This window comes from Balaenoptera physalus (assembly GCF_965194825.1).
Source record: "Balaenoptera physalus genome assembly, chromosome: 6".
NCBI classification, from domain to species: Eukaryota; Metazoa; Chordata; class Mammalia; order Artiodactyla; family Balaenopteridae; genus Balaenoptera; species Balaenoptera physalus.
This window is the reverse complement of record NC_138885.1, coordinates 21648428-21673113: the sequence shown is the minus strand read 5'-3', so window position 1 is coordinate 21673113 and position 24686 is coordinate 21648428. Positions and strand designations below refer to the sequence as shown.

The following is a 24686-nucleotide window of genomic DNA, read 5'->3' as shown; positions in this document are numbered from 1 at the left end:
GAGGGTTCCCTTTTCTCCACACCCTCTCCAGCATTTGTTGTTTGTAGATTTTCTGATGATGCCCATTCTAACAGGAGTGAGGTGATACCTCATTGTAGTTTTGATTTGCATTTCTCTAATAATTAGTGATGTTGAGCATCTTTTCATGTGCTTTGTGGCCGTCTGTATGTCTTCTTTGGAGAAATGTCTATTTAGGTCTTCTGCCCATTTTTGGATTGGGGTGTTTGTTTCTTTAATATTGAGCTGAATGAGCTGTTTATATATTTTGGAGATTAATCCTTTGTCCACTGATTCATTTGCAAATATTTTCTCCCATTCTGAGGGTTGTCTTTTCGTCTTGTTTATGGTTTCCTTTGCTGTGCAAAAGCTTTGAAGTTTCATTAGGTCCCACTTGTTTATTTTTGTTTTTATTTCCATTACTCTAGGAGGTGGATCAAAAAAGATCCTGCTGTGATTTATGTCAAAGAGTGTTTTTCCTATGTTTTCCTCTAAGAGTTTTATAGTGTCCAGTCTTATATTTAGGTCTCTAATCCATTTTGAGTTTATTTTTGTGTATAGTGTTAGGGAGTATTCTAATTTCATTCTTTTACATGTAGCTGTCCAGTTTTCCCAGCACCACTTATTGAAGAGACTGTCTTTTCTCCATTGTATATCTTTGCCTCCTTTGTCATAGATTAGTTGACCATAGGTGCGTGGGTTAATCTCTGGGCTTTCTATCTTGTTCCATTGATCTATGTTTCTGTTTCTGTGCCAGTACCATATTGTCTTGATGACTGTAGCTTTGTAGTATAGTCTGAAGTCACGGAGTCTTAATCCTCCAGCTCCATTTTTTTCCCTCAAGACTGCTTTGGGTATTTGGGGTCTTTTGTGTCTCCATACAAATTTTAAGATGATTTGTTCTAGCTCCGTAAAAAATGCCATTGGTAATTTGATAGGGATTGCATTGAATCTGTAGATTGCTTTGGGTAGTATACTCATTTTCACAATGTTGATTCTTCCAATCCAAGAACATGGTATATCTCTCCATCTGTTGGTATCATCTTTAATTTCTTTCATCAGTGTCTTATAGTTTTCTGCATACAGGTCTTTTGTCTCCCTAGGTAGGTTTATTCCTAGGTATTTTATTCTTTTTGTTGCAATGGTAAATGGGAGTGTTTCCATAATTTCTCTTTCAGATTTTTCATCATTAGTGTATAGGAATGCAAGAGATTTCTGTGCATTCATTTTGTATCCTGCAACTTTACCATATTCATTAATTAGCTCTAGCAGTTTTCTGGTGGCAGTTTTAGGATTCTCTATGTATAGTATCATGTCATCCGCAAACAGTGACAGTTTTACTTCTTCTTTTCCAATTTGTATTCCTTTTATTTCTTTTTCTTCTCTGATTGCCGTGGCTAGGACTTCCAGAACTATGTTGAATAATAGTGGTGAGAGTGGACATCCTTGTCTCATTCCTGATCTTAGAGGAAATGCTTTCAGTTTTTCACCATTGAGAATGATGTTTGCTGTGGGTTTGTCATATATGGCCTTTATTATGTTGAGGTAGGTTCCCTCTATGCCCACTTTCTGGAGAGTTTTTATCATAAATGGGTGTTGAATTTTGTCAAAAGCTTTTTCTGCATCTATTGAGATGATCATATGGTTTTTATTCTTCAATTTGTTAATATGGTGTATCACATTGATTGATTTGCGTATATTGAAGAATCCTTGTATCCCTGGGATAAATCCCACTTGATCGTGGTGTATGATCCTTTTAATGTGTTGTTGGATTCTGTTTGCTAGTATTTTGTTGAGGATTTTTGCATCTATATTCATCAGTGATATTGGTTTGTAATTCTCTTTTTTTGTAGTGTCTTTGTCTGGTTTTGGTCTCAGGGTGATGGTGGCCTCATAGAATGAGTTTGGGAGTGTTCCTTCCTCTGCAATTTTTTGGAAGAGTTTGAGAAGGATGGGTGTTAGCTCTTCTCTAAATGTTTGATAGAATTCACCTGTGAAGCCATCTGGTCCTGGACTTTTGTTTGTTGGAAGATTTTTAATCACAGTTTCAATTTCATTACTTGTGATTGGTCTGTTCATATTTTCTGTTTCTTCCTGGTTCAGTCTTGGAAGGTTATAGCTTTCTAAAAATGTGTCCATTTCTTCCAGGTTGTCCATTTTATTGGCATAAAGTTGCTTGTAGTAGTCTCTTAGGATGCTTTGTATTTCTGCGGTGTCTGTTGTAACTTCTCCTTTTTCATTTCTGATTTTATTGATTTGAGTCCTCTCCCTCTTTTTCTTAATGAGTCTGGCTAATGGCTTATCAATTTTGTTTATCTTCTCAAAGAACCAACTTTTAGTTTTATTGATCTTTGCTATTGTTTTCTTTGTTTCTATTTCATTTATCTCCGCTCTGATCTTTATGATTTCTTTCCTTCTGCTAACTTTGGGTTTTGTTTGTTCTTCTTCCTCTAGTTCCTTTAGGTGTAAGGTTAGATTGTTTACTTGAGATTTTTCTTGTTTCTTTAGGTAGGCTTGTATAGCTATAAACTTCCCTCTTAGAACTGCTTTGGCTGCATCCCATAGGCTTTGGGTCGTTGTGTTTTCATTGTCATTTGTCTCTAGGTATTTTTTTATTTCCTCTTTGATTTCTTCAGTGATCTCTTGGTTATTTAGTAACGTATTGTTTAGCCTCCATGTGTTTGTCTTTTTTACGTTTTTTTCCCTGTAATTCATTTCTAATCTCATAGCGTTTTGGTCAGAAAAGAGGCTTGATATGATTTCAATTTTCTTAAATTTACTGAGGCTTGATTTGTGACCCAAGATGTGATCTATCCTGGAGAATGTTCCGTGTGCGCTTGAGAAGAACGTGTAATCTGCTGTTTTTGGATGGAATGTCCTATAAATATCAATTAAATCTATCTGGTCTATTGTGTCATTTAAAGCTTCTGTTTCCTTATTTATTTTCATTTTGGATGATCTGTCCATTGGTGTAAGTGAGGTGTTAAAGTCCCCCAGTATTACTGTGTTACTGTCGATTTCCTCTTTTATAGCTGTTAGCAGTTGCCTTATGTATTGAGGTGCTCCTATGTTGGGTGCATATATATTTATAATTGTTATATCTTCTTCTTGGATTGATCCCGTGATCATTATGTAGTGTCCTTCCTTGTCTCTTGTAATATTCTTTATTTTAAAGTCTATTTTATCTGATATGAGTATAGCTACTCCAGCTTTCTTTTGATTTCCATTTGCATGGAATATCTTTTTCCATCCCCTCACTTTCAGTCTGTATGTGTCCCTAGGTCTGAAGTGGGTCTCTTGTAGACAGCATATATATGGGTCTTGTTTTTGTATCCATTCAGCCAGTCTATGTCTTTTGGTTGGGGCATTTAATCCATTCACGTTTAAGGTAATTATCGATATGTATGATCCTATTACCATTTTCTTAATTGTTTTGGGTTTGTTTTTGTAGGTCCTTTTCTTCTCTTGTGTTTCCCACTTAGAGAAGTTCCTTTAGCATTTGTTGTAGAGCTGGTTTGGTGGTGCTGAATTCTCTTAGCTTTTGCTTGTCTGTAAAGCTTTTGATTTCTCCATCAAATCTAAATGAGATCCTTGCCGGGTAGAGTAATCTTGGTTGTAGGTTCTTCCCTTTCATCACTTTAAGTATATCATGCCACTCCCTTCTGGCTTGCAGAGTTTCTGCTGAGAAATCAGCTGTTAACCTTATGGGAGTTCCCTTGTATGTTATTTGTCGTTTTTCCCTTGCTGCTTTCAATAATTTTTCTTTGTCTTTAATTTTTGCCACTTTGATTACTATGTGTCTCAGCGTGTTTCTCCTTGGGTTTATTCTGTATGGGACTCTCTGCGCTTCCTGGACTTGGGTGGCTATTTCCTTTCCCATGTTAGGGAAGTTTTCGACTATAATCTCTTCAAATATTTTCTCTGGTCCTTTCTCTCTCTCTTCTCCTTCTGGGACCCCTATAATGCGAATGTTGTTGCGTTTAATGTTGTCCCAGAGGTCTCTTAGGCTGTCTTCATTTCTTTTCATTCTTTTTTCTTTAGTCTGTTCCGCAGCAGTGAATTCCACCATTCTGTCTTCCAGGTCACTTATCTGTTCTTCTGCCTCAGTTATTCTGCTGTTGATTCCTTCTAGTGTAGTTTTCATTTCAGTTATTGTATTGGTCATCTCTGTGTGTTTGTTCTTTAATTCTTCTAGGTCTTTGTTAATCATTTCTTGCATCTTCTCAATCTTTGCCTCCATTCTTATTCCGAGGTCCTGGATCATCTTCACTATCATTATTCTGAATTCTTTTTCTGGAAGGTTGCCTATCTCCACTTCATTTAGTTGTTTTTCTGGGGTTTTTTCTTGTTCCTTCATCTGGTACATAGCCCTCTGCCTTTTCATCTTCTCTATCTTTCTGTAACTGTGGTTTTTGGTCCACAGGCTGCAGGATTGTAGTTTTTCTTGCTTCTGGTGTCTGCCCTCTGGTGGTTGAGGCTATCTAAGAGGCTCGATGGGAGGCTCTGGTGGTGGGTAGAGCTGACTGTTGCTGTTGGGGTCAGAGCTCAGTAAAACCTTAATCCACTTGACTGTTGATGGGTGGGGCTGGGTTCCCTCCCTGTTGCTGTGGCGGTCAGAGCTCAGTAAAACCTTAATCCACTTGACTGTTGATGGGTGGGGCTGGGTTCCCTCCCTGTTGGTTGTTTTGCCTGAGGCAACCCAACACTGGAGCCTACCCGTGCTCTTTGGTGGGGTTAATGGCAGACTCTGGGAGGGCTCACGCCAAGGAGAACTTCCCAGAACCTCTGCTGCCAGTGTCCTTATCCCCACGGTGAAACAGAGCCACCACCCGCCTCTGCAGGAGACCCCCCAACACCAACAGGTAGGTCTGGTTCAGTCTCCCCCAGGGTCACTGCTCCTTCCCCTGGGTCCCGATGCACACATTACTTTGTGTGTGTCCTCCAAGAGTGGGGTCTCTGTTTCCCCCAGTCCTGTCAAAGTCCTGCAATCAATTCCCACTAGGCTTCAAAGTCTGATTCTTTAGGAATTCCTCCTCCCGTTGCTGGACCCCCAGGTTGGGAAGCCTGACGTGGGGCTCAGAACCTTCACTCCAGTGGGTGGACTTCTGTAGTATAAGTCTCCATGCAACTTTTAGAATTATTTGTTCTAGTTCTGTGGGAAAAATGCCACTTTTATTTTGCTAGGGATTGCATTGAATCTGTAGATTGCCTAGAGTAGTATGGTCATTCTAACAATATTAATTCCTCCAATCCATGAACATGGTATATCTTTCCATTTGTTTGTATCATCTTCACTTTCTCTTATCAGTGTCTTATGGTGTTCTGACTACAGGTCTTTTACCTCCTTGGTTAGATTTATTCCTAGATATTTTAATCTTTGTAATGCAATTGTAAATGGGATTGTTTTCTTAATTCCTCTTTCTGATAGTTAAATATTATTGTATAGAAACACAACAGATTTCTGTATATTAATTTTGTACCCTGCAACTTTACTGAATTCATTGGTGAGTTCTAATAGTTTTCTGGAGGCATCTTTAGGATTTTATATGTATAGTATCATGTCATCTGAACCGGTGACAGTTTTACTTCTGTCTTTCCAATTTGGATTCCTTTTATATCTTTTTCTTGTCTGATTGCTGTGGCTAGGACTTCCAATTCTGTGTTGAATTAAAGTGGCAAGAGTGGGCACCTTTATCTTGTTCCTGATCTTGGAGAAAATACTTTTAGCTTTTCACCATTAAATATAATATATAGCTTGGGGCTTGTCATTATGGCCTTATGTTGAGGTATGTTCCCTCTGTATGCACTTTGTTGAGAGTTTTTATCATAAGTGGATATTGAATTTTGTCAGAAGGTTTTCTGTATCTATTGAGATGATAATATGATTTTTATTGCTCAATTTGTTGATGTGGTGTATCACATTGATTGATTTTTGGATGTTGAACCATCTTTGCATTCCTGGGATAAATCCCACTTGATCGTGATGTATGATCCTTTTCATGTATTGTTGGCTTCAGTTTGCTAGTTTTTAAGGATTTTTGCATCTATGTTTATCAAGGATATGGGCATATGATTTTCTTTTTTTGTCTGGTTTTGGTGTCAGTGTGATTCTGGCCTTATACAATGAGTTCGGAAGTGTTTCTTCCTCTGGAATTTTTTTTGAATAGGTTGAGAAATATATGTGTTAATTCTTCTTTAAATGTTTGATAGAATTCACCTGTGAAGCCATCTGGTCTTGGACTTTTGTTTGTTGGGAGTTTTTTTTTATTACTGATTCAATATCATCATAGTTAGTTGATCCATTCATGTTTTCTCTTTCTTCCTGATTCAGTCTTGGGAGATTTTATATCTCTAGGAGTTTGTCCATTTCTTCTAGGTTGATCATTTTATTGGCATATAGCTATTCATAGTAATCTCTTAACGATCCTTTGTATTTCTGTGGTGTCGATTGTAACTTCTTTTTCATTTCTGATGATATTGATTTGGGTTCTCTTTTTTTCTGGATGAGTCTGGCTAAAGTTGTATCAATTTTATCTTTTCAAAGAACCATCTCTTAATTTCATTGATCTTTCCTTTTTTTTTTTTTTAAGTCTCTAATTCATTTATTTTTCACTCTGATCATTATTACTTTTTTCCATATAGTAACCTTGGGTTTTGCTTGTTTAAAATTTCTTCATGTGTAAGTTTAGCTTGTTTGAGATTTTTCTTATTTCCTGAGGTAGGCTTGCATCGCTATAAACTTCCCTCTTAGAACTACTTTGGCTGCATTCTGTAGATTTTGGATTGATGTGTTTTCATTTTCATTTGTCTCCAGGTATTTTTTAATTTCCTCTTTCGTATCTTTGTTAACCCATTGGTTGTTGAGAACCATATTGTTTAGCCTCTATGTATTAGTGGTTTTTGCAGGGTTTTTTCTTGAAGTTGATTTCTAGTCTCATTGCATGTGGTCGGGAAAAATGCTTGATAGGAATTTAATCTTCTTAAATTCACTGAGACTTGTTTTGTGGCCCACCATGTGATCTATCCTGGAGAATGTTCCATGTGTACTTGAAAATAATGTGCATTCTGCTACTTTTGGATGGAATGTTCTATATATATATACATCTATTATTAAGTCCATTTGGTCTAATGTGTCATTTAAGGCCAGTGTTTCCTTACTGATTTTCTGTCTGGGTGATCTGTCTAGTGATGCAAGTGGGGTGTTAAAGTCCCCTACTGTTTTGTGTTATTGTCCATTTCTCCCTTATGTTTGTTAATACTTGCTTTATGTATTTAGGTGCTCCTATGTTGGATGCATATATATTTATAATTGTTAGATCTTCTTGTTGGATTGATCCCTTTATCATTATGTAATGTCCTTCTCATTTCCATTTGCATAGAATACTTTTTTCCATCCCCTCACTTTCAATCTGAGTGTGTCTTTAGATGTGAAGTGAGTCTTGGAAGCAGCATATTTCTGGGTCTTGTTTTTTTATCCATTCAGCCACTCTGTGTCTTTTGACTGGAGCATTTAGTCCATTTACATTCAAAGTAATTATTGATAGGTATGTTCTTACTGCCATTTTGTGACTTGCTTTCGGGTTGTTTTTGTATTTCTATTTTGTTCTTTCTTCTTTTTGCTTTCTTCTTCCCTGTGATTTGATGACTATCTTTAGTGTTAATATGAATTCCTTTCTCTTTTGTGTGTGTGTATCTGTTATAGATTTTTGGCTTATGGTTACCATGAGGTTTATATATAGCAACCTATGTACATGCGTTATTATTTTAAGTTGATGATCTCTCAAGTTCAAATGCATTTCAACAGCCCTGTGTTTTTACTCTCCTCCCCCACATTTAATGTTTTTGACATCATATTTTATATCTTTTTATTTTGTGTATTTCTTAACTACTTATTGTGGATATAGATGATTTTACTACTTTTGTCTTTTAACCTTTCTGCTAGCCTTATAAGTGGTTGAGCTACTACCTTTACTATATATTTGCCTTTACCAATGAGATTTTTTCTTTGTAATTTTCCTGTTTCTAGTTGTGGCCTTTTGATTGTTTGTTTTTGGCAGCTCTGCGCAGCTTGCGGGACCTTACTTCCCTGACCAGGGATTGAACCCAGGCCCCCACAGTGGAAGTGTGGAGTCTTAACCACTGGACTGCCAGAGAATTCCCTAGTTATGGCCTTTCTTTCCCCCCTTTGAGAAGTCCCTTTAACATTTCTTACAAAGCCAGTTTAGTGGTGCTGAACTCTTAGCTTTTGCTTGTCTGTAAAACACTTTATCATTCCTTTAAATTTGAATGATAGCCTCCCTTGCCAGATAGAGTATTCTTTTTTTTTTTTTTAAGAAATTCACGTTCTTTTATTTATTTATTTATGACTGTGTTGAGTCTTCGTTTCTGTGTGAGGGCTTTCTCTAGTTGCAGCAAGTGGGGACCACTCTTCATTGCGGTGCGCGGGCCTCTCACCATCGCGGCCTCTCTTGTTGCGGAGCACAGGCTTCAGACGCGCAGGCTGAGTAATTGTGGCTCACGGGCCCAGTTGCTCCGTGGCATGTGGGATCTTCCCAGACCAGGGCTCGAACCCGTGTCCCCTGCATTGGCAGGCAGATTCTCAACCACTGCGCCACCAGGGAAGCCCCAGATAGAGTATTCTTGATTGTAGGTTTATTAACTTCAATTACTTTAAATATATGGTTCCATTCCCTTCTGGCCTACAAAGTTTCTGCTGAAAAGTCAGCTGACAGTTTTATAGGAGTTCCTTTGTATGTATCTAGTTACTTTTCCCTTGCTGCTTTTAATATTCTCTATCTTTAATTTTTGCCTAATTACACTGTGACTTGGTGTAGACCTCTTTGGGTTGATCTTATTTGGGGCTCTCTGTACTTCGTGGACCTGGATATCTGTTTCCTTTCCAAGGTTAGGGAAGTTTTCTGCTATTGTGTCTTCAAATGCATTCTCTGCCACTTTTTTCTCCTTCTGGGACCCCTATAATGTGAATGTTAGTGTGCTTGATGTTGTCCCAGAGGTCACTTAAACTGTCCTCATTTTTTTTAATTCTTCTTTCTTTTTTTCTGTTCAACTTGAGTGGTTTAGACTACTTTGTCTTCCAGTTCACTAATTTGTTCCTCTGTATCATCTAATCTACTGTTGATTCCTTCTAGTGTATTTATTTGTTACTATATTCTTCATCTCTGTTTGGTTCTTCTTTATATTTAATAACTCTGTTAAACTTCTCATTGTGTTTATCCATTCTTCTCTCAAGTGAATTGAGCATCTTTATGACCATTACCTTGATTTTTTTTTTTTTTTTTTTTGTCACACTGCATGGCTTTTGAGATCTTAACTCCCCAACCAGGGATTGAACCCAGGCCCCCATAGTCAAAGCACCAAGTCCTAACCATTGGACCACCACCAGGGAATTCCCTACCTTGAACTCTTTATTGGGTAAATTGCTTATCTCCACTTCACTTAGCTCTTCTTCTGGGGTTTTATCTTTTTCCTTTGTTTTGAAAATATTCCATTGTCACCTTATTTTGCCTGATTCTCTGTTTTTATTTCTATGTATTAGGTAGGTCGATTATGTTTCCTGATCTTGGAGAAGTGGCCCTATGTAGGAGACATCATATAGGGCCCAGCAGCACACTCACCTCTGTTCACCAGAGCGATATGCTCTACGGGGTGCCTGCTTTATGAGCTGTGTAGGCCCTTCTGTTATGGCAGGGCTGACCTCTGTGGGCATGCTGGTAGGCTTGGTTGGCCCCCAGCCCAGTTGGTTGCCAAGCGCTGCCTAGTGCAGAGCCTGCTGGTTACTGGTGGGCAGGACAGGCCCCAGGACTGGTGCTGGCCCACTATTTGGCAGGGCCCAATCCTGGGCCCTCTTGTGGGCAGGGCCAGATCCTAGGGTGGCTGGGGGCTTGGGAGGAAAGGGGTCTACAGCTACTACTGGCCTGCTGGTAGATGGGGCTTTATCCTTGTGTGGTTGGCTGCTTGGCCTGGGGCTTCCCAGGACTAGTGCTGACTGGCTGGTGGGCCGGGCCTGGTCCCTGCGCTAACAGGCTAGAGGGAGGATTCCAAAATGGCGCTTGCCAGCACCAGTGTCCTCACGATAGAATGAGCTCCCAAAAAAGGCTGCTGTTAACACCTGTGTCCCCAGGGTGAGTCCCAGTTGCCTTCTGCTTGTTTAGGAGGCTCTCCAAGATCAGCAAGTGGGTCTGACCCTGTCTCCTTTCAGGTTACCACTTCTGCCCCAGGTCTCAGAGCATGTGAGATTTTACATGCACCCTTTAAGTGGATTTTCTGTTTCCTGTGGGGCTTCAGTTCTCCCAAATGCAAGCCCCACTGGCCTTCAAAGCCAGACATTCTAGCAGGCTTGTCTTCCTGGTGCAGGATCCCCAGCCTGGGGAACCCAATATAGGACTCAGACCTCTCACTCCTTGGGGGGAATTTCTGCAGTTGTGATTATCCTCCCATTTGTTGGTTGCCTACGTTGGGAGTATGGTTGTTGACTATGCCACATCTCTGCCCTTCCTACCCGTCTCTTTGTGGTTCCTTCTTTATATCGTTGGTTGTAGAAGATCTCTTCTGCTAGTCTTCTGGTTGTTCTCATCGATAGTTGCTCTGTAAATAGTTATTTTGGTGTGCCCATGGGTGGAGGTGAATTCAAGGTCTTCCTACTCTACGATCTTGGCCACTCCTCCCAGCCTTTTCTTTTAACCTTTGTTCTCTGAAACATTTCAATGGAGTTTATTTTAAGCAACTTTCATTCAGATAGTCAACAGAATGACAGATGTTTCCCTATAAAACAAAATATCTTTTGAAACTATAATGAAGGAATAGAGCTTTTCTCATTTTCTTTTTACATTTATAATTCAAGGAGGTTTGTGAAATTCATTTATTTTAGGTATTGACATCTTCACTACTTAATATTGGAATATGAAATTTCCACTTTGGTTTTTGCAACAACAGACCAAGCATGAATTGGGCCCTTGGGATTAAAATCAAATCTCTACTTAGAAATTAGAGATTCAGACACCATTATCACTGGGCTTTATCAGTAGACTTAACATGGCAACTTGGAAATAAAAGCCTTCTTTCTATCTTCTGTATAGCATTTAGGAATTTTAAGTTTCTATGTCAGTTGTAAACTGGGTTATCTGGCTTTTGTCCTATCCCTCCCCTGTTTATCATTAGTACTTATCTCTCACAGAAGAATATACAAATGTATTTTAACACATTATTGACTCGGGGATTTTTGCAGAAACGAACGCCTGTGGCCAGCGATTTGTTATGTAAGTGAATATTGAAACACCCACGTTTGAGTAAATATCAACTTTTTTTGCACTTAATGTATTTTTTTAAATAAATTTATTTATTTGTTTATTTTTGGCTGAGTTGGGTCTTTGTTGCTGCGCGTGGGCTTCCTCTAGTTGCAGCAAGCGGGGGCTACTCTTCGTTGTGGTGCACGGGCTTCTCACTGCGGTGGCTTCTCTTGTTGCGGAGCATGGGCTCTAGGCGTGCAGGCTTCAGTAGCTGTGGCTCGCAGGCTCAGAGTGCAGGCTCAGTAGTTGTGGCGCACGGGCTTAGTTGCTCCACAGCATGTGGGATCTTCCCGGACCAGGGCTCAAACCCGTGTCCCCTGCATTGGCAGGCGGATTCTTAACCACTCTGCCACCAGGGAAGCCCTGCTCTTAATGTATTTATTTGAAACTTTGTACATGTCTTACTAAAGCATTCTAATATTTCATTAGAGTGTGATAGGCAGTATAGCAGTGAACTCTGTGCAGGGGAACAGAACATCTATTACAAATATACTGTGTTTCACTGCACTTTCCCCTAGAAGAGCAGACTCTACACTTTCTGGCAGCATTTTTTTTTTTAGTCCTGTGGGTATTATTTCCTCTAGAATATGTGCTTTTACCTGATAGTCAACAAGGTGGATCTTTGTGGGGAGCTCTTTTAGAAATGCCACAAGAAAGACCAGGTGCAGGACTACCACTACATTCACCAGAATGGTCACTTACCCATTCTCTAGCTACTGCTAACAAAAATTGCTTGTAAGTCATTTTATTCTGTGCATTAATGCTACAATTAATTTTAAATGCATTGAGTAAACCACAATTACTCAAATAGAAACCCACTTTCTTATACCATTTTTGAGTTTTTCAGAGGATATTGAAGTTTGCCAGATACTGACCGGATTGATCAACTCCTTTAATATATTTATTATACTCTAATATTCAGGTGGGCTTAGTTATCTGATGGCCAGTCCTCCTGTCTTCCTTTCTTGTAGATGCTGTGGAGGCATCATGAATAGTTGTCACCGTGTGGACTAGCCTCTTGTCTTTCCATAAGAAGAATCACTTCTCCCGTCCATAAGAATGTCATTTCTCCCCCTGTAGATTTTTAGATTTCTCCTTTAATTGGTTTGGTAGACCATGATTCTCTCTTATAATCCCACAAACTCTGGTTTTATTTTTCAACAATATTTTAGATGGGCCACACTGTTTTAATAATTGTCTTGGTAAATATGGTGCCACGAACCAAGGTGATTGTAGGACCGATAATAGTTTCTTGCACTTTCTTTCCTTCACCCATGTAAATCGCAAGGTTGCATATATATCCAGTTTCACTTTTGCTAACCATCCTGACCAAAGTTCCATATTTTGTAAGTTTTCCGTGATTATAGGTTTTGAATCTGAGTCATTCTATCCATTTTATCATTGCCTCCTCAAGTGATAGCTCTTGTTTGGGTATATAGATCAATTGAAATTTTGGTAGAAAATAATCCAAAAAAGTTTTAACTTTTGAAATTCTGTCTGCAAGAAGTAGAGTTTCCGAGTTATCGTTAAAGTGAAGAAATATCATTATTTGTTCGAACCTTCTTCTTGTCATAATCTTTGGAAAGATAGGTGTTTCAAGTAAGGGATCAGTCGACCAATATTCTTTCCAGTGTGACTTTCTTATTTGTCCCATCAAAATTATTAATCCAAGAAACTTCATCATGTCACTACTGGTTACATCTGTCCATCTTAAAGCCTTATACTTTTTATAGGATTTTTCATTCTGTGTACGATACAAGTTTGTTTGAGAAGCGACCAGCTTCAAAAAGTTGTTACCAAAAGTTAATTCTGTTATTTCACTAACACTTTGTGGGTTGTTACATTAATAGTTACATCTAACACATCTGTAAAACCTTCTAATTTTCGTGCAATGTTGTCTTCAGTCCACTCTTCTGTAGAAGCAAAGGAGCATTCTCTAGCACCTTGAGTTTCATTTTCACTTTCCTTATCAGAATCAGTCACTAAGGTTTTTTATCTTTTTGTTGGTCTGATATTCACATCATCTAAATCAGAACTACATTCTGAAGAACTGTCGTCTTCTGAGACACTAGTATATATGTCGCTCGGACAATCAGAAAAAGTATCTGCATAAAATTCACTGAAAAATTCTTCTTCACTCAAAATTTCATGATGCATCATTTTTGAAAATTTTATGGTAATAAACTTGCATTTATAATATACACAAGGTTGGAACAAAAACCTAATGGAGCAAAATGTGAATGATAATGACAATCGTAAGCTGTCCTTGATCAATTTTAAGCTCTAACAACTTCGCATGGTGATGTTAATTGTATCACTCTCTAAAAACGTATTGATACGTCTCTGGTCAATGACATTCGGGTAACAAAAGACGTATTAATACATATCCAGTCAATAATCTGTTAAAATATTGATATTCATATTTTTGTATTACCATTGATTAACATGAATAGGGGTTAATATCCAAAGCAAAGCAATTTAAAAATTAATTATTGGGGTCATCTTAACCCTACTTATATCAAGATTTGAATGAATCAATGGCTAAAGTTTATTACTTCCATTAAAACTTTAAGACTAATCAGGAAGTAGTAGTGTTTTTATTTCTACTGTTTTCATAGAATGTAAACATACACTTTTCAATTCTGTTAATCATGGAAAATTCTAAATCTCTTATAAAAGTAGATAGACTAGCCTAATGAAACCCCATATACTCATCACCCAATTTCAGCCATTGTCAACCCATGGCCAATTTTGTTTTACCCATTTCCCCCCTGCCCTCTTATTTTGAAGCAAACCTCAGCTATCATTTCATCCATAAATACTTTAGTAAAATATACCTTTTTAATCTTACCCTCTTCCACAGCAGCAGTTTAGTGCAGTAAACATTTGTCTTGTGCCTCTTGTTTAGAAGGTAGACAATAAACATACTATAGTGATTATTAAAATGAGAAAGAAATAGCCACTCTCCTAAACAAACTTATGGTATAATGGGAATGGGGGAAGATAAGTGTTCATTAATTTGGTCTTCCTTGATGATAACAAGTGTTATTAAAGTATTAAAAAGTCAGATTTTTTTAATGCCCATAAAATGGGTATTTTATGTTTCTAACAATGTGAGCTGATATGAATTATAAAGAAAGTTTTTTATCCTTTAATGCCACTGTGATGACAAATGAGATTGAGAAATGGTGTTAAATATTTTTTAAGTATTTAAATTTCCTTATTTAACTTAATTTCTTGATAACAGTTTTTTTCTGGTGCATACACTGTTTCAAAGAATGATTTTATGTGACATAAACAGATATTCAATACCTACCAGATACTTTTTCTTAGCTGCTGTTTCTACTACTGAAGAGCCTAAAAGTCCCTGAGGCAATTTCTATACTGAGGCTGATTTTACATGAAAGAGCTTTGCTCTAAAAGCATTTCCTTTTGAGTTATCTCTGAATTCACAATTGTTATCAGTGGAACCATGGAACTAATAGTATATAGGCTCTTGGGTCCATGTCAACTGGCCGCTTGAGTACAGGCTCCCCGGACAGCTAGGAGATCTGTGGCAATGAGCAGGTTCAGCTGGAAAGGGCATGTTTCTACCCCAGAACCTGTTCAAGTTGCCCTTTCCTCATCACTGCACATATAATAACTCCAATGAAATGTTAAAAATGTTGCTGCTTTGTTTAAGAAAAAAATGTGTATGGAGTGTGTGGAAGAAAAAAAGCTGTATGTTCCTTATTTCACCAGTATTGGTTAAAAATTTTTTTTATATTTATGTATTGCTACAGTGACCTCATGTGGGGAAAACATTTATTTCATACATTTTTATTAACTCTTAATCATTGTACAAATAGGTTTCAAACTGAAATTCAGACGGTGAATAAACAGTTCCCATGTGAGCCATTCAAATTTTTGGAGCCAACTTTAAGACTAGAGTATTGTGAAGCATTAGCTATGCTTAGGGAAGCCGGAATTGAAATGGGAGATGAAGAAGATCTAAGGTTTGTTTCTCTTTGTGATTTTTAAAACTTTAGTAATTAGATTTAAGATACAAAAGAATAAATGTATTGATGAATGATGTTTTTTTCACCCAGTTGATAAACTTCAATTTTATTAATTTTGGTATATAGTATGATGTTTGTTTTGTTCAATGTGTGATCTGAAATAAAATGTTATGTTTAATGTGGTTTGCCTAAGCTTCAGTATTTTTGTTTATAAACACCATTTTTGTGCATTTTCCCCCCTGCTTCATATTTGTAATGCTTTAAAGAAAATATAGGGCCTTTTGCCTGTGATTTTATCATCTAATATGTGAACTCTCTTTCTAAATCAGTGGTGTTAGAGGGGATAGACAACAGCCTAAATCTGTCCCCATACAGGATTAGGGTATGAAACTTTTAAAGATCTCTAAAAGTTATACAAGTCACTGATCTTTGATATAACTGTATTATATTATCTAAATTCAGGTCAAACAATTTATAATTTTGAAATTAATTATACAGTTTAATAAAGATTGGAGATTTCTGTCTACTTATGTTTTATTCAAGGGTTCTTAAGTTAAAATATTTAAGCCAACACAATAATTCATATCAATATAGTAAGGAAGAGAGGGTTATTATTTTTTTTTAGGGTTTTTTTAAAAACATATTTCACCCAAAACCCTTCATTTACTTTTATTTGTTTAACAAATATATGTGTGTGTGTGTACACATATGTATATATATTGTTTTAATCATCCTGTACACTGCTAGACGACATTTTAAGGAAAACCATAAATTCTATAATTACTTGAAGTTGGATAATATTTTTGTAAGTATTTTGGAAATTTTTCTTAAATAGGATAGAACTTAAAGTAGCAAAGTCCTGGCTATAGAAATGTAATTGGTTTCTATATACACTGTTACATTTTACTTGGAAATACTGATTTATGTTTTATAAATCTTTGATAAAGAGTAAAAAAGGAGAGACCGTTTTGAAGTAGAACCATTTAATGGCAAGAGAAGCCTATGTTGGTATAGTAAACTTTCATTATCTGTAATTGCAGGACACTACTTCATCCATGCTATTTATGAATCAGTGAATTGCTAAATTCTATTTATACTTTTATTTAAATATTATTGAGCAGCACCTACTGACTGTACCAGGTGCACTCATAAGTGGTTTCCAGTAGTAGTTGCCTTTTTAAAAAGGAGCAGAATAGACAACTATGTATTTTGGCTAAATTTTTTATCCTTTGAGAACTTCAAATAGAAGAGGTTCCTTATTAACTTAAAACTCTTTTAAGTTGCTGTCTGATCTTCAAACATCTGATTTCCTGTTTCTTTTTCAGTACACCAAATGAAAAACTGTTGGGTCGTTTGGTAAAGGAAAAGGTAAGGACTCTTGTACATGCTGAATTTCTTTTTATAAATTTGAAACATACCCTGGAACTAGAGAACAGTTGCAAGGGGGGCTAATCTTCCTAGAATGGTAATACTCCAGAATAAATAAAAACCAAGGGGGATAATATATTTTTTTTAATTCTTAGAAAAATAAAAAGTATTCAGACAGGCTTTGCCCAAATGGTATGATTAGCTCAGTATTTGATTTTTGTATGAGTTGTACTGAGGTACCTCTAAAAGTGATGTCTAGGTCTGATTGTCAGATTAGTTAGAGAGGACCTCAAGATGATTTTAAATTATTTAGAAATGGTCTTCCCTGACTACCCTTGCTAATTCATGGGACTAGAGGGTGAATGAATTTCCTTTATGCCTCTTACATGAAAGCTACTTTCCCATCTCATTTTCTAAAATTCCAAAGAAGAGAAAAGTTAAACTTAGTGTGATCTTTAAAGAAATTAAGAAAATTGTGTAATTGAATAAAAACAGTCCTTGAGCTCCTCCTGCTGGTTGCACTCAAAACTGTTCAACTGACTGGGGAACTAGCCTGTTTGTGAAACTGCATAGTACTGAGTTTATACCTTTAAAATGATGTTTCAGTGGGGCCATTTCTAATTTGTCAGCTCTGTTGACATTCTCTCTATGCTCCAGTTTTAGGAAAAATGTTTAACATCAAAAGAGTTGAAACGTGAATGGTTTAACTAAATGTAGGTCACATATTCTTTCTAACAAAAGTGTCATAATTTCATGTTAATGTTATTTCAATTGTAGTTTTCATCTGAGAAAAACTACCAAATTAGTATCTAAAATATTAGATATCTAGGGGAAAATTTAAATTATTGGGGGGAATAATCAAGGTTTTTTTAGATGAATATAGTAAAAGACGTCAGTTTTCCCAAAATAATTTATAGATTTAATGTAGTTTTTGTAAAACCCAATGAGATTTGGGATAATTTAACAAAAATAGTTATAAAATGCATCTGAAAAACTAAATGAGCTAGAATTGCAATGCAAAAAAATGAAAATCAAAGAAGTTTATCACAGCATAATTTTCAATGGAGGAGAAATTGGAAAGAGATTACATGTCCAAAAAAAGAAAACGAAAAATGCATATTTGAACTATGATCGAATAGTCAACAGCTCCTAAAAATTAAGTATATTGGAAGAATTTATAACATCATGGCAAAATACTGTAGGATACAGGTGTTACTTGAAAGAAGCAGAATAGTTATTGTATATAGAGTGTAATTACAGTAATTTTGAAGAACAAAACTTATGTATAAAAAAAGACAGTTAATTGAAATGGCAGCCTTCTTTTTACTTTCATTAAACTTCTTAAAAATCTGTTTTAATCATATTTATTCTTTTTATAGTATGATACAGATTTTTATATTCTTGATAAATATCCATTGGCTGTAAGACCTTTCTATACCATGCCTGACCCAAGAAATCCTGTAAGTAATTTGATTTTAAATAACCTGTCTGGGGGAAGAGGGAAAACTTTATTGTCACTGTGTCAAGTTGTACAATGGGAATAATGGTTTTCATTAGTAACTTGCAGTTTTGATGGACACGTTTTTATATGTATTGCTACTAGTTTCTGTCAGGTCAAAATGATACTGTGAAATTTGAATATTCTAGCAAATTAGTCCCCAGAACTTGTATTAAAAATAATTTTCATGTGTTTTTTTAAAAACTTTATTATTATTATTATTTTTGTGGGGGGCTGTGTTGGGTCTTCTTTTCTGTGTGCGGGCTTTTCTCTAGTTGCAGCGAGCGGGGGCTACTCTTTGTTGCAGTGCGTGGGCTTCTCAATGTGGTGGCTTCTCTTGTTGCGCAACATGGGCTCTAGGCACGCGGACTTCAGTAGTTGTGGCACAGGTGCTCAGTAGTGGCACACAGGCTTAGTTGCTCCGCAGCATGTGGGATCTTCCCAGACCAGGGCTCGAACCCATGTCCCCTGCATTGGCAGGCGGATTCTTAACCACTGCACCACCAGGCAAGTTCCTTGTGTCATTTTTAAAGATATATGAGGAAATAACACTATATAAACAACAAATAGTATTAATAGATTTGAAGACTTTACCAAATCATTTTATTATTGACCTTGAACTAAGAATTCACATTCTATCCTGGTAGTTAATCTAAATAATGTCTTGTGGCTTTTCATTGTTTTTCCTCTGCACTGGTTCCCCAACTTCAGTGGGCATCAGAATCACTTGGAGGGCTTTTAAACCACAGATTGGTGGGCCCCATCACCAGACTTTCTGATTAGTTGGTCTGGGGTGGGGCTTGATAATTGGTATTTCTGATAAGGTAATACTGAAGCTACCAGTCCAGCAATCACACTTTGAGAACCATTGGTTTATTGAAAGACAAGGAAAGTAAGTTAAAACCTGATAAGGAATAGTTTGAGCTATGGTAAATTGATGTTCAATTTACTTTCCTTAAAATAATGGCGTTTTAAAAGTTAAAAAGACTAACACTTGTTGATAATTTGAAGTTCCAAAAGTGATCTCAAAATCATATCACACTTAAAAAATTCAGATGATAAAGTGAAATAAGAATCAGCACTACTTCTTAAAAGAAGATATAATGTTCTGATTTGTTGTTGGAAGGTGTGGGAGAAGGGGAGCATAAAATCTGATAGAGGCAAGGAAGAACTTATTTTTCATCCCTCACTAGTTTAATCCTGTTTTAGAGAAACAAATGTTTATTGGAGCAGGTTCCATCATTAATTGTAGGAAAAAATGGACTTGTTCTTCATGCAACAAAGGGTGTTTTTCCACATATGTGTGATAGGGTGATAGCCACTTGAGTGGTATTTTTTTGTTTGTTTTTCCTGCAGAAACAGTCCAACTCTTACGATATGTTCATGAGAGGAGAAGAAATACTGTCAGGAGCTCAAAGAATACATGATCCTCAGCTGCTAACAGAGAGAGCCTTACATCATGGAATTGGTAAACAACTTAAATATACTGAGGAGGGCCATGTATATTCTGAAAACAATAAATTTTAAAACCCTTTAAAGACTTTTCAGAAACAGTCATTTGTTTTAGTCTTCATTGTACAGTAATTGCTTTTGCAATTTTTTTAAGCTAAATAAGATGATAAATTATGTGGGGGTTTTTTATGTTTGTTTTGTAGATTTGGAGAAAATTAAGGCATACATTGATTCCTTCCGCTTTGGAGCCCCTCCTCATGCTGGTGGAGGCATTGGTAATATTTCTTTATATTATGACAGTATTTCCAACCCAGATTTCATTTGTCAAAGTGTTCATTCAGTTCTAACAAAATTTCTTCAGCATTAGACTCCAAAAAGTAAATTCTGTATATTGTTATTGCTTACAAATAAGTTCATAAGTGCTAAGTGTAATACAAATATGTATTATAAGAATTTTTTAAGTGAGTTACGACTAAATGAAAATTTGATTTTGAGTGTCCTCTTTTCTTTCTGTATCCGTGAGTTCATTCAGATTAGCCCAGATTAAAGCTCTCCCTCCGGTTAGTTCAGATTGCTGCTAAATGTTTTTGTTGAAATTTAACATTTCATTGGCTTTTAGAACCACTTCTAGAGTATATGTAAGGTGCTGCTCTGTGATTGAAAATGAGTAAAAATTTAACTTACTCAACTTTTGGATGTCCATATCAAAAACTCTTAAGTTTTCTGTTGTTTGTTTTGGGGTTTTTGGTAAACAGGTAATATACTTACAAAAATTTCAAATTCAAAGCATATAGAAGAGTGTACATTCACCTCCCTACAGAAAACTATTGTTTCTAGTTTTTTCTTTGCCTTTGCAAAGATAATCTTTGCATATGCAAAGCTACATGCACTTTTTAAAATACATTTTTTTATACTATATAAACCATTCAATAGCTTGCGTTTTTCACTTACTATATTTTGTAAGTTGTTCCTTATCAATACTTAAGGAGCTTTTTCATTCATTTTTAATCACTACATAGAATCCATTGAAAGGGTGCATGGTAATCTTGTTAACCAGCTTCCTATTGATAGACATGTAGGGTATTACCAGCCTTTTGTTATTACAAACAATGCTACATTGAATATATACATAGTTTAAATTTCAATGGGAAATTTATGACTATTTTCTCTTAGAATATTGAATGATGTGCATTTTGCATGATATTTTACAAATTTTTGTAACTGACAATGTAAATTTTCATCGTGCTTGTGAAGAAAGACACTTGAATGGTTATCAAAATACTACCTATTTTTGTTAATTAATATTTGAGTGGAAGATGGGATATGGTGATTTTTTTTTTTTGATTAGTGTTAGGTTACTATAATACAAGGTTCAAATTTACGTCTGCAGATGTTTTTTAGTAAGGAATAGAAATAAAAATATTAATTCTTTTATTTATATTACTTTTAGATGTTAAATGTATTAAACTTAAAAGTTGTTGATATATAAAAGTATTCTTTGACCTTGCCTTCTTTGTGGGATGTATTAGCCTGCTACAATTCAGTGAACGAGATATATCATATTGCACACAACAAGTTTCATTTGCTAGTTTTGCTGTGTTTCTTAGGTGATACTTGTTCTTAATTCTTGTCAGTAATATAGTATTTAAGTCACATGTCAAAATCAGACTCTTCTACATTCAAAACATTTAGTACAATAATGTATTATAGAGTCTTTTATGCTAGGAACCACCATGTTTCATGTGTATTGAATTATAATAAATTTCTGGTAACTTCCGTTAAATCAAATTTCCGTGAACAAGTTTATGACTTTCATCTTACACTGATGGCCTGGACTACATAAGTAAAATCTGGTCTCACTTGAAAACATAATAATAGGCTTATAAAATATTTTTTGTTTGTTTAGATCATAAATTTTGGATATTTACATAATTTTTGTAGTTCACATTTCACAGAATCCATACAGCTTAAGAATATCTCATTTAGTCCTTCCCACATACAGCATCATCTGTTTTCTGAATCAGACCCAAAATATTCCATTTTAAACTCAAAATAATAGAAGTCATTTTTTTCCTAACAAGGAAAAGCATTTTGTTGATCAGTGATATTATTTTGGTAGTTTTCAATAGGTAAGACCCTGGGAGATTTTCAGAAAATGAATTAATGATTATTTTGTTTTCTCCAGGGTTGGAACGAGTGACTATGCTCTTTTTGGGCTTGCACAATGTTCGTCAGACCTCAATGTTTCCCCGTGATCCCAAACGACTTACTCCTTAAGGAAACTGTTGCTTTTATTCTTTCCAGTACCTGCTATTAATCAGGCTGTACCTTAGGTACTTAAAATATGCAATAAAATAAATGTCTTATCCAAAGTGCCACAATTACTTTTGGACTAATTCAGTATAGGTTACTTTAAAAGAGAAGATTTTTATAACTTTGGACATGCTTCAGTAGGAAGTGGTTGAACATTTTAATGAAAAATTCATATTGTTATGTTAAACGTTCATATATTGCATTACTACAATAAATGTTAACAGCAATTTTAAACAGATAATATTGTGTAAATTTTCTTTTCTATATTGCAGTGGCTACAATATTAATGTCTTACATTTTCAATATTTGGTCTTATTTTTTTAAATTCTGACGTTGAGGTAAGAACAATTTTAGGGGAGTATCTGAGATTTTAATGAATGTATAATTGGCATATCATGGAAAATTAGGCAGAAAATATCAATTCTTAAAAATTGTGCTCAGAAATCATGTAAAGCAGGTGAGAATACTGGTTAGAAAATATACAATATAATATTATATTAAATTGTTAAATAATCTAAACCTGAATTTCAATAAAATTTTAAAGCTAATTATAGTTGTTTCTGTGTAACTTCATGGCAACGTGATTTTATAACTGGTTCTTGGCATTTATAATTTGGGAGAAGAAAAAAAATAGACATCCAGTTTATGTAAATGCTTGAAAGCAAATGAAAACTGATATATTCATAACATGTATTAATCAAGAGGTAAATTCAGATGGGTGTAAGGATACAGTTCTTAAAGCTGAAAGCTTGGGTTGCTTTAATAGTTTATTTCACATAGATTAAAAAATATTGCAGAATTTTCTGTTTTTGTTTTTAACTGGTACTGGCATTTAGTGAATATCACTAAAATGCACTCCCACTTCCCTCCCAAAATGAAATTTCTGTTTAAGAATTAGTTAGAAACACTTTTCCTCTAGATTTTTAAATATGTTGATGCTAATGTTAATTTTATGGTGAGCCACACATAATGGTGAGGAACAAAATAATGTAATGCAGATATTTCCTACAGGAAAAGGAAAAATAATACAGAAAAAAGTAAGGGGGTCAGAAAGGTAGAACATTACCCTTGGATCATATATATCTGCCCATTATTTTTTAAAGTTAATTTATTTCACCATCTAGATTATGAGCTCTTTGAGAGTAGAGACTCAATTTTTATATCTTTCTTTCATAACCTAGCAAAGTATCTTGAGTTTGGTAGGCACCCCAGAAGTGTTAAATACATTTAAGCTACACCAAGAATAAAATGAACTATACCTGTTTTTTCTGTATTGCATAATCTCCAAGCCCCAAAATAGTATAATAATAACAGCCCTAGATCTATTCTTCTCAAGTTCATAGAATTATAGCTTCTTTCAAAATAAATGGTTTATAACGTCTTAGAATGATGTAATCTTTGTATGTAATTTTTTTTTATAAAGTATTTCAAACATGTCAACCAGATTAGAGCATGATAAAAAGGACACCCCTATACTTGCCACCAGGCTTTATCAAATCTTAACATTGTCATATTTGCTTCAGATATTTTATTTTCTTTTTTAGAGAAAAAGTAGTGGATACAGTTAAGTTTTACCATTTACCCACCCTGATCCTGTTCCTTCCTACCTAGTGATAACTACTATATCAATTCAGTGGGTTTTTTTAAAATTCTTTTCCATGTTTTTATATTTTAACTAAATATTTGTTTCTATAAACATTGTCTAGTATTATTTTGCAGATTTATTTGATATGTGTATTCTGGGATTTTGATGGAGTTATCTTGAATTTATAAATAATTTGAAAAGACTTGGAATTTTCATCTATTCAGTCTGCCAATGAGTGAACATGGTATATCCCTTCCTTTTTTGGTATTTTTTCTTTAATTGTGATGTTCTTTAATATCTTTCAAAATTACTTTTTAATTGGGAATTCCCTGGCGGTCCAGTGGTTAGGACTCCATGCTCTCACTGCCCAGGGCCCGGATTCAATCCCTGGTCAGGGAACTAAAATCCCACAAGCTGCACGGCACAGCCAAAAATAAATTACTTAATTAAATTAAATAAATTACTTTTTAATTTTTCGTTTATGCTAGGAAACCTTACCATTTTTTTTCTATTGGAAATGGGACCTTTTTTTTCTCTTTCATTTTTAAATTGTTAGGCATAAGAACACTATCGGTTATCAGTTTTTCTTTGTTACTTTTTTTATGCAGCAACATTCCTGAACTCTTATTAGTTCTATAGTTTCTATTGAGTGTCTTGTATGTTCAAAGGAGACAACCAGATGCAAGGAAGGATAGCATAGTAGTACAAAGTATGGATTCTGTGGCTGTACTACTTGGATTAGGGTTAGGGTTAAGATCCTGATTTTGCTGTTTACTAGCTATGTAACCTTGGGTAACTTGCTTATCCTCAACTTTCCTTATTTTCATAATCCTATCTCATGGGACTACTGTGGGAATTAAAAAGCATGAAACTCTTAGAACAACACCTGGCGCATAGAATAGTGTCTGGCAAATAAAGAGAGTTTTAACCCTTCCTGTCTAATTCTTGTGTCGTATTTACTTATTGTATTAGTTAAGCCCTTCAGTAGAATGTTGAATAAAAGCAGTGATGTGGGTGTGCTTTTCTTGTTTCTGAATTAATTTTTTTTTTTTAAGTTGAAGCTGGGATCCATGTTCTTTTATTTATTTTTTTTTCCTTTGGCTGTGTTGGGTCTTCTTTGCTGCACGTGGGCTTTCTCTAGTTGCAGCGAGCGGGGAGCTACTCTTCAT

General features: G+C 35.5%; 1 protein-coding gene across 2 annotated transcripts in view; it reads left to right on the top strand.

Moving 5' to 3' along the window:
* The window catches only part of DARS1 (aspartyl-tRNA synthetase 1), a 72940-nt gene extending 50460 nt beyond the window's left edge, over positions 1 to 22480 (top strand). For both annotated transcript variants that reach the window (XM_082465908.1, XM_082465909.1), the window contains exons 11-16: positions 15152 to 15298; positions 16627 to 16669; positions 18049 to 18129; positions 19524 to 19635; positions 19823 to 19894; positions 21805 to 22480. In XM_082465908.1, coding sequence (XP_082322034.1) covers positions 15152 to 15298; positions 16627 to 16669; positions 18049 to 18129; positions 19524 to 19635; positions 19823 to 19894; positions 21805 to 21896 — 547 coding nt within the window. In that variant the 3' untranslated portion in view covers positions 21897 to 22480. The remainder of the gene's footprint in view (positions 1 to 15151; positions 15299 to 16626; positions 16670 to 18048; positions 18130 to 19523; positions 19636 to 19822; positions 19895 to 21804) is intronic.
* The last annotated feature ends 2206 nt before the right edge of the window (positions 22481 to 24686 follow it).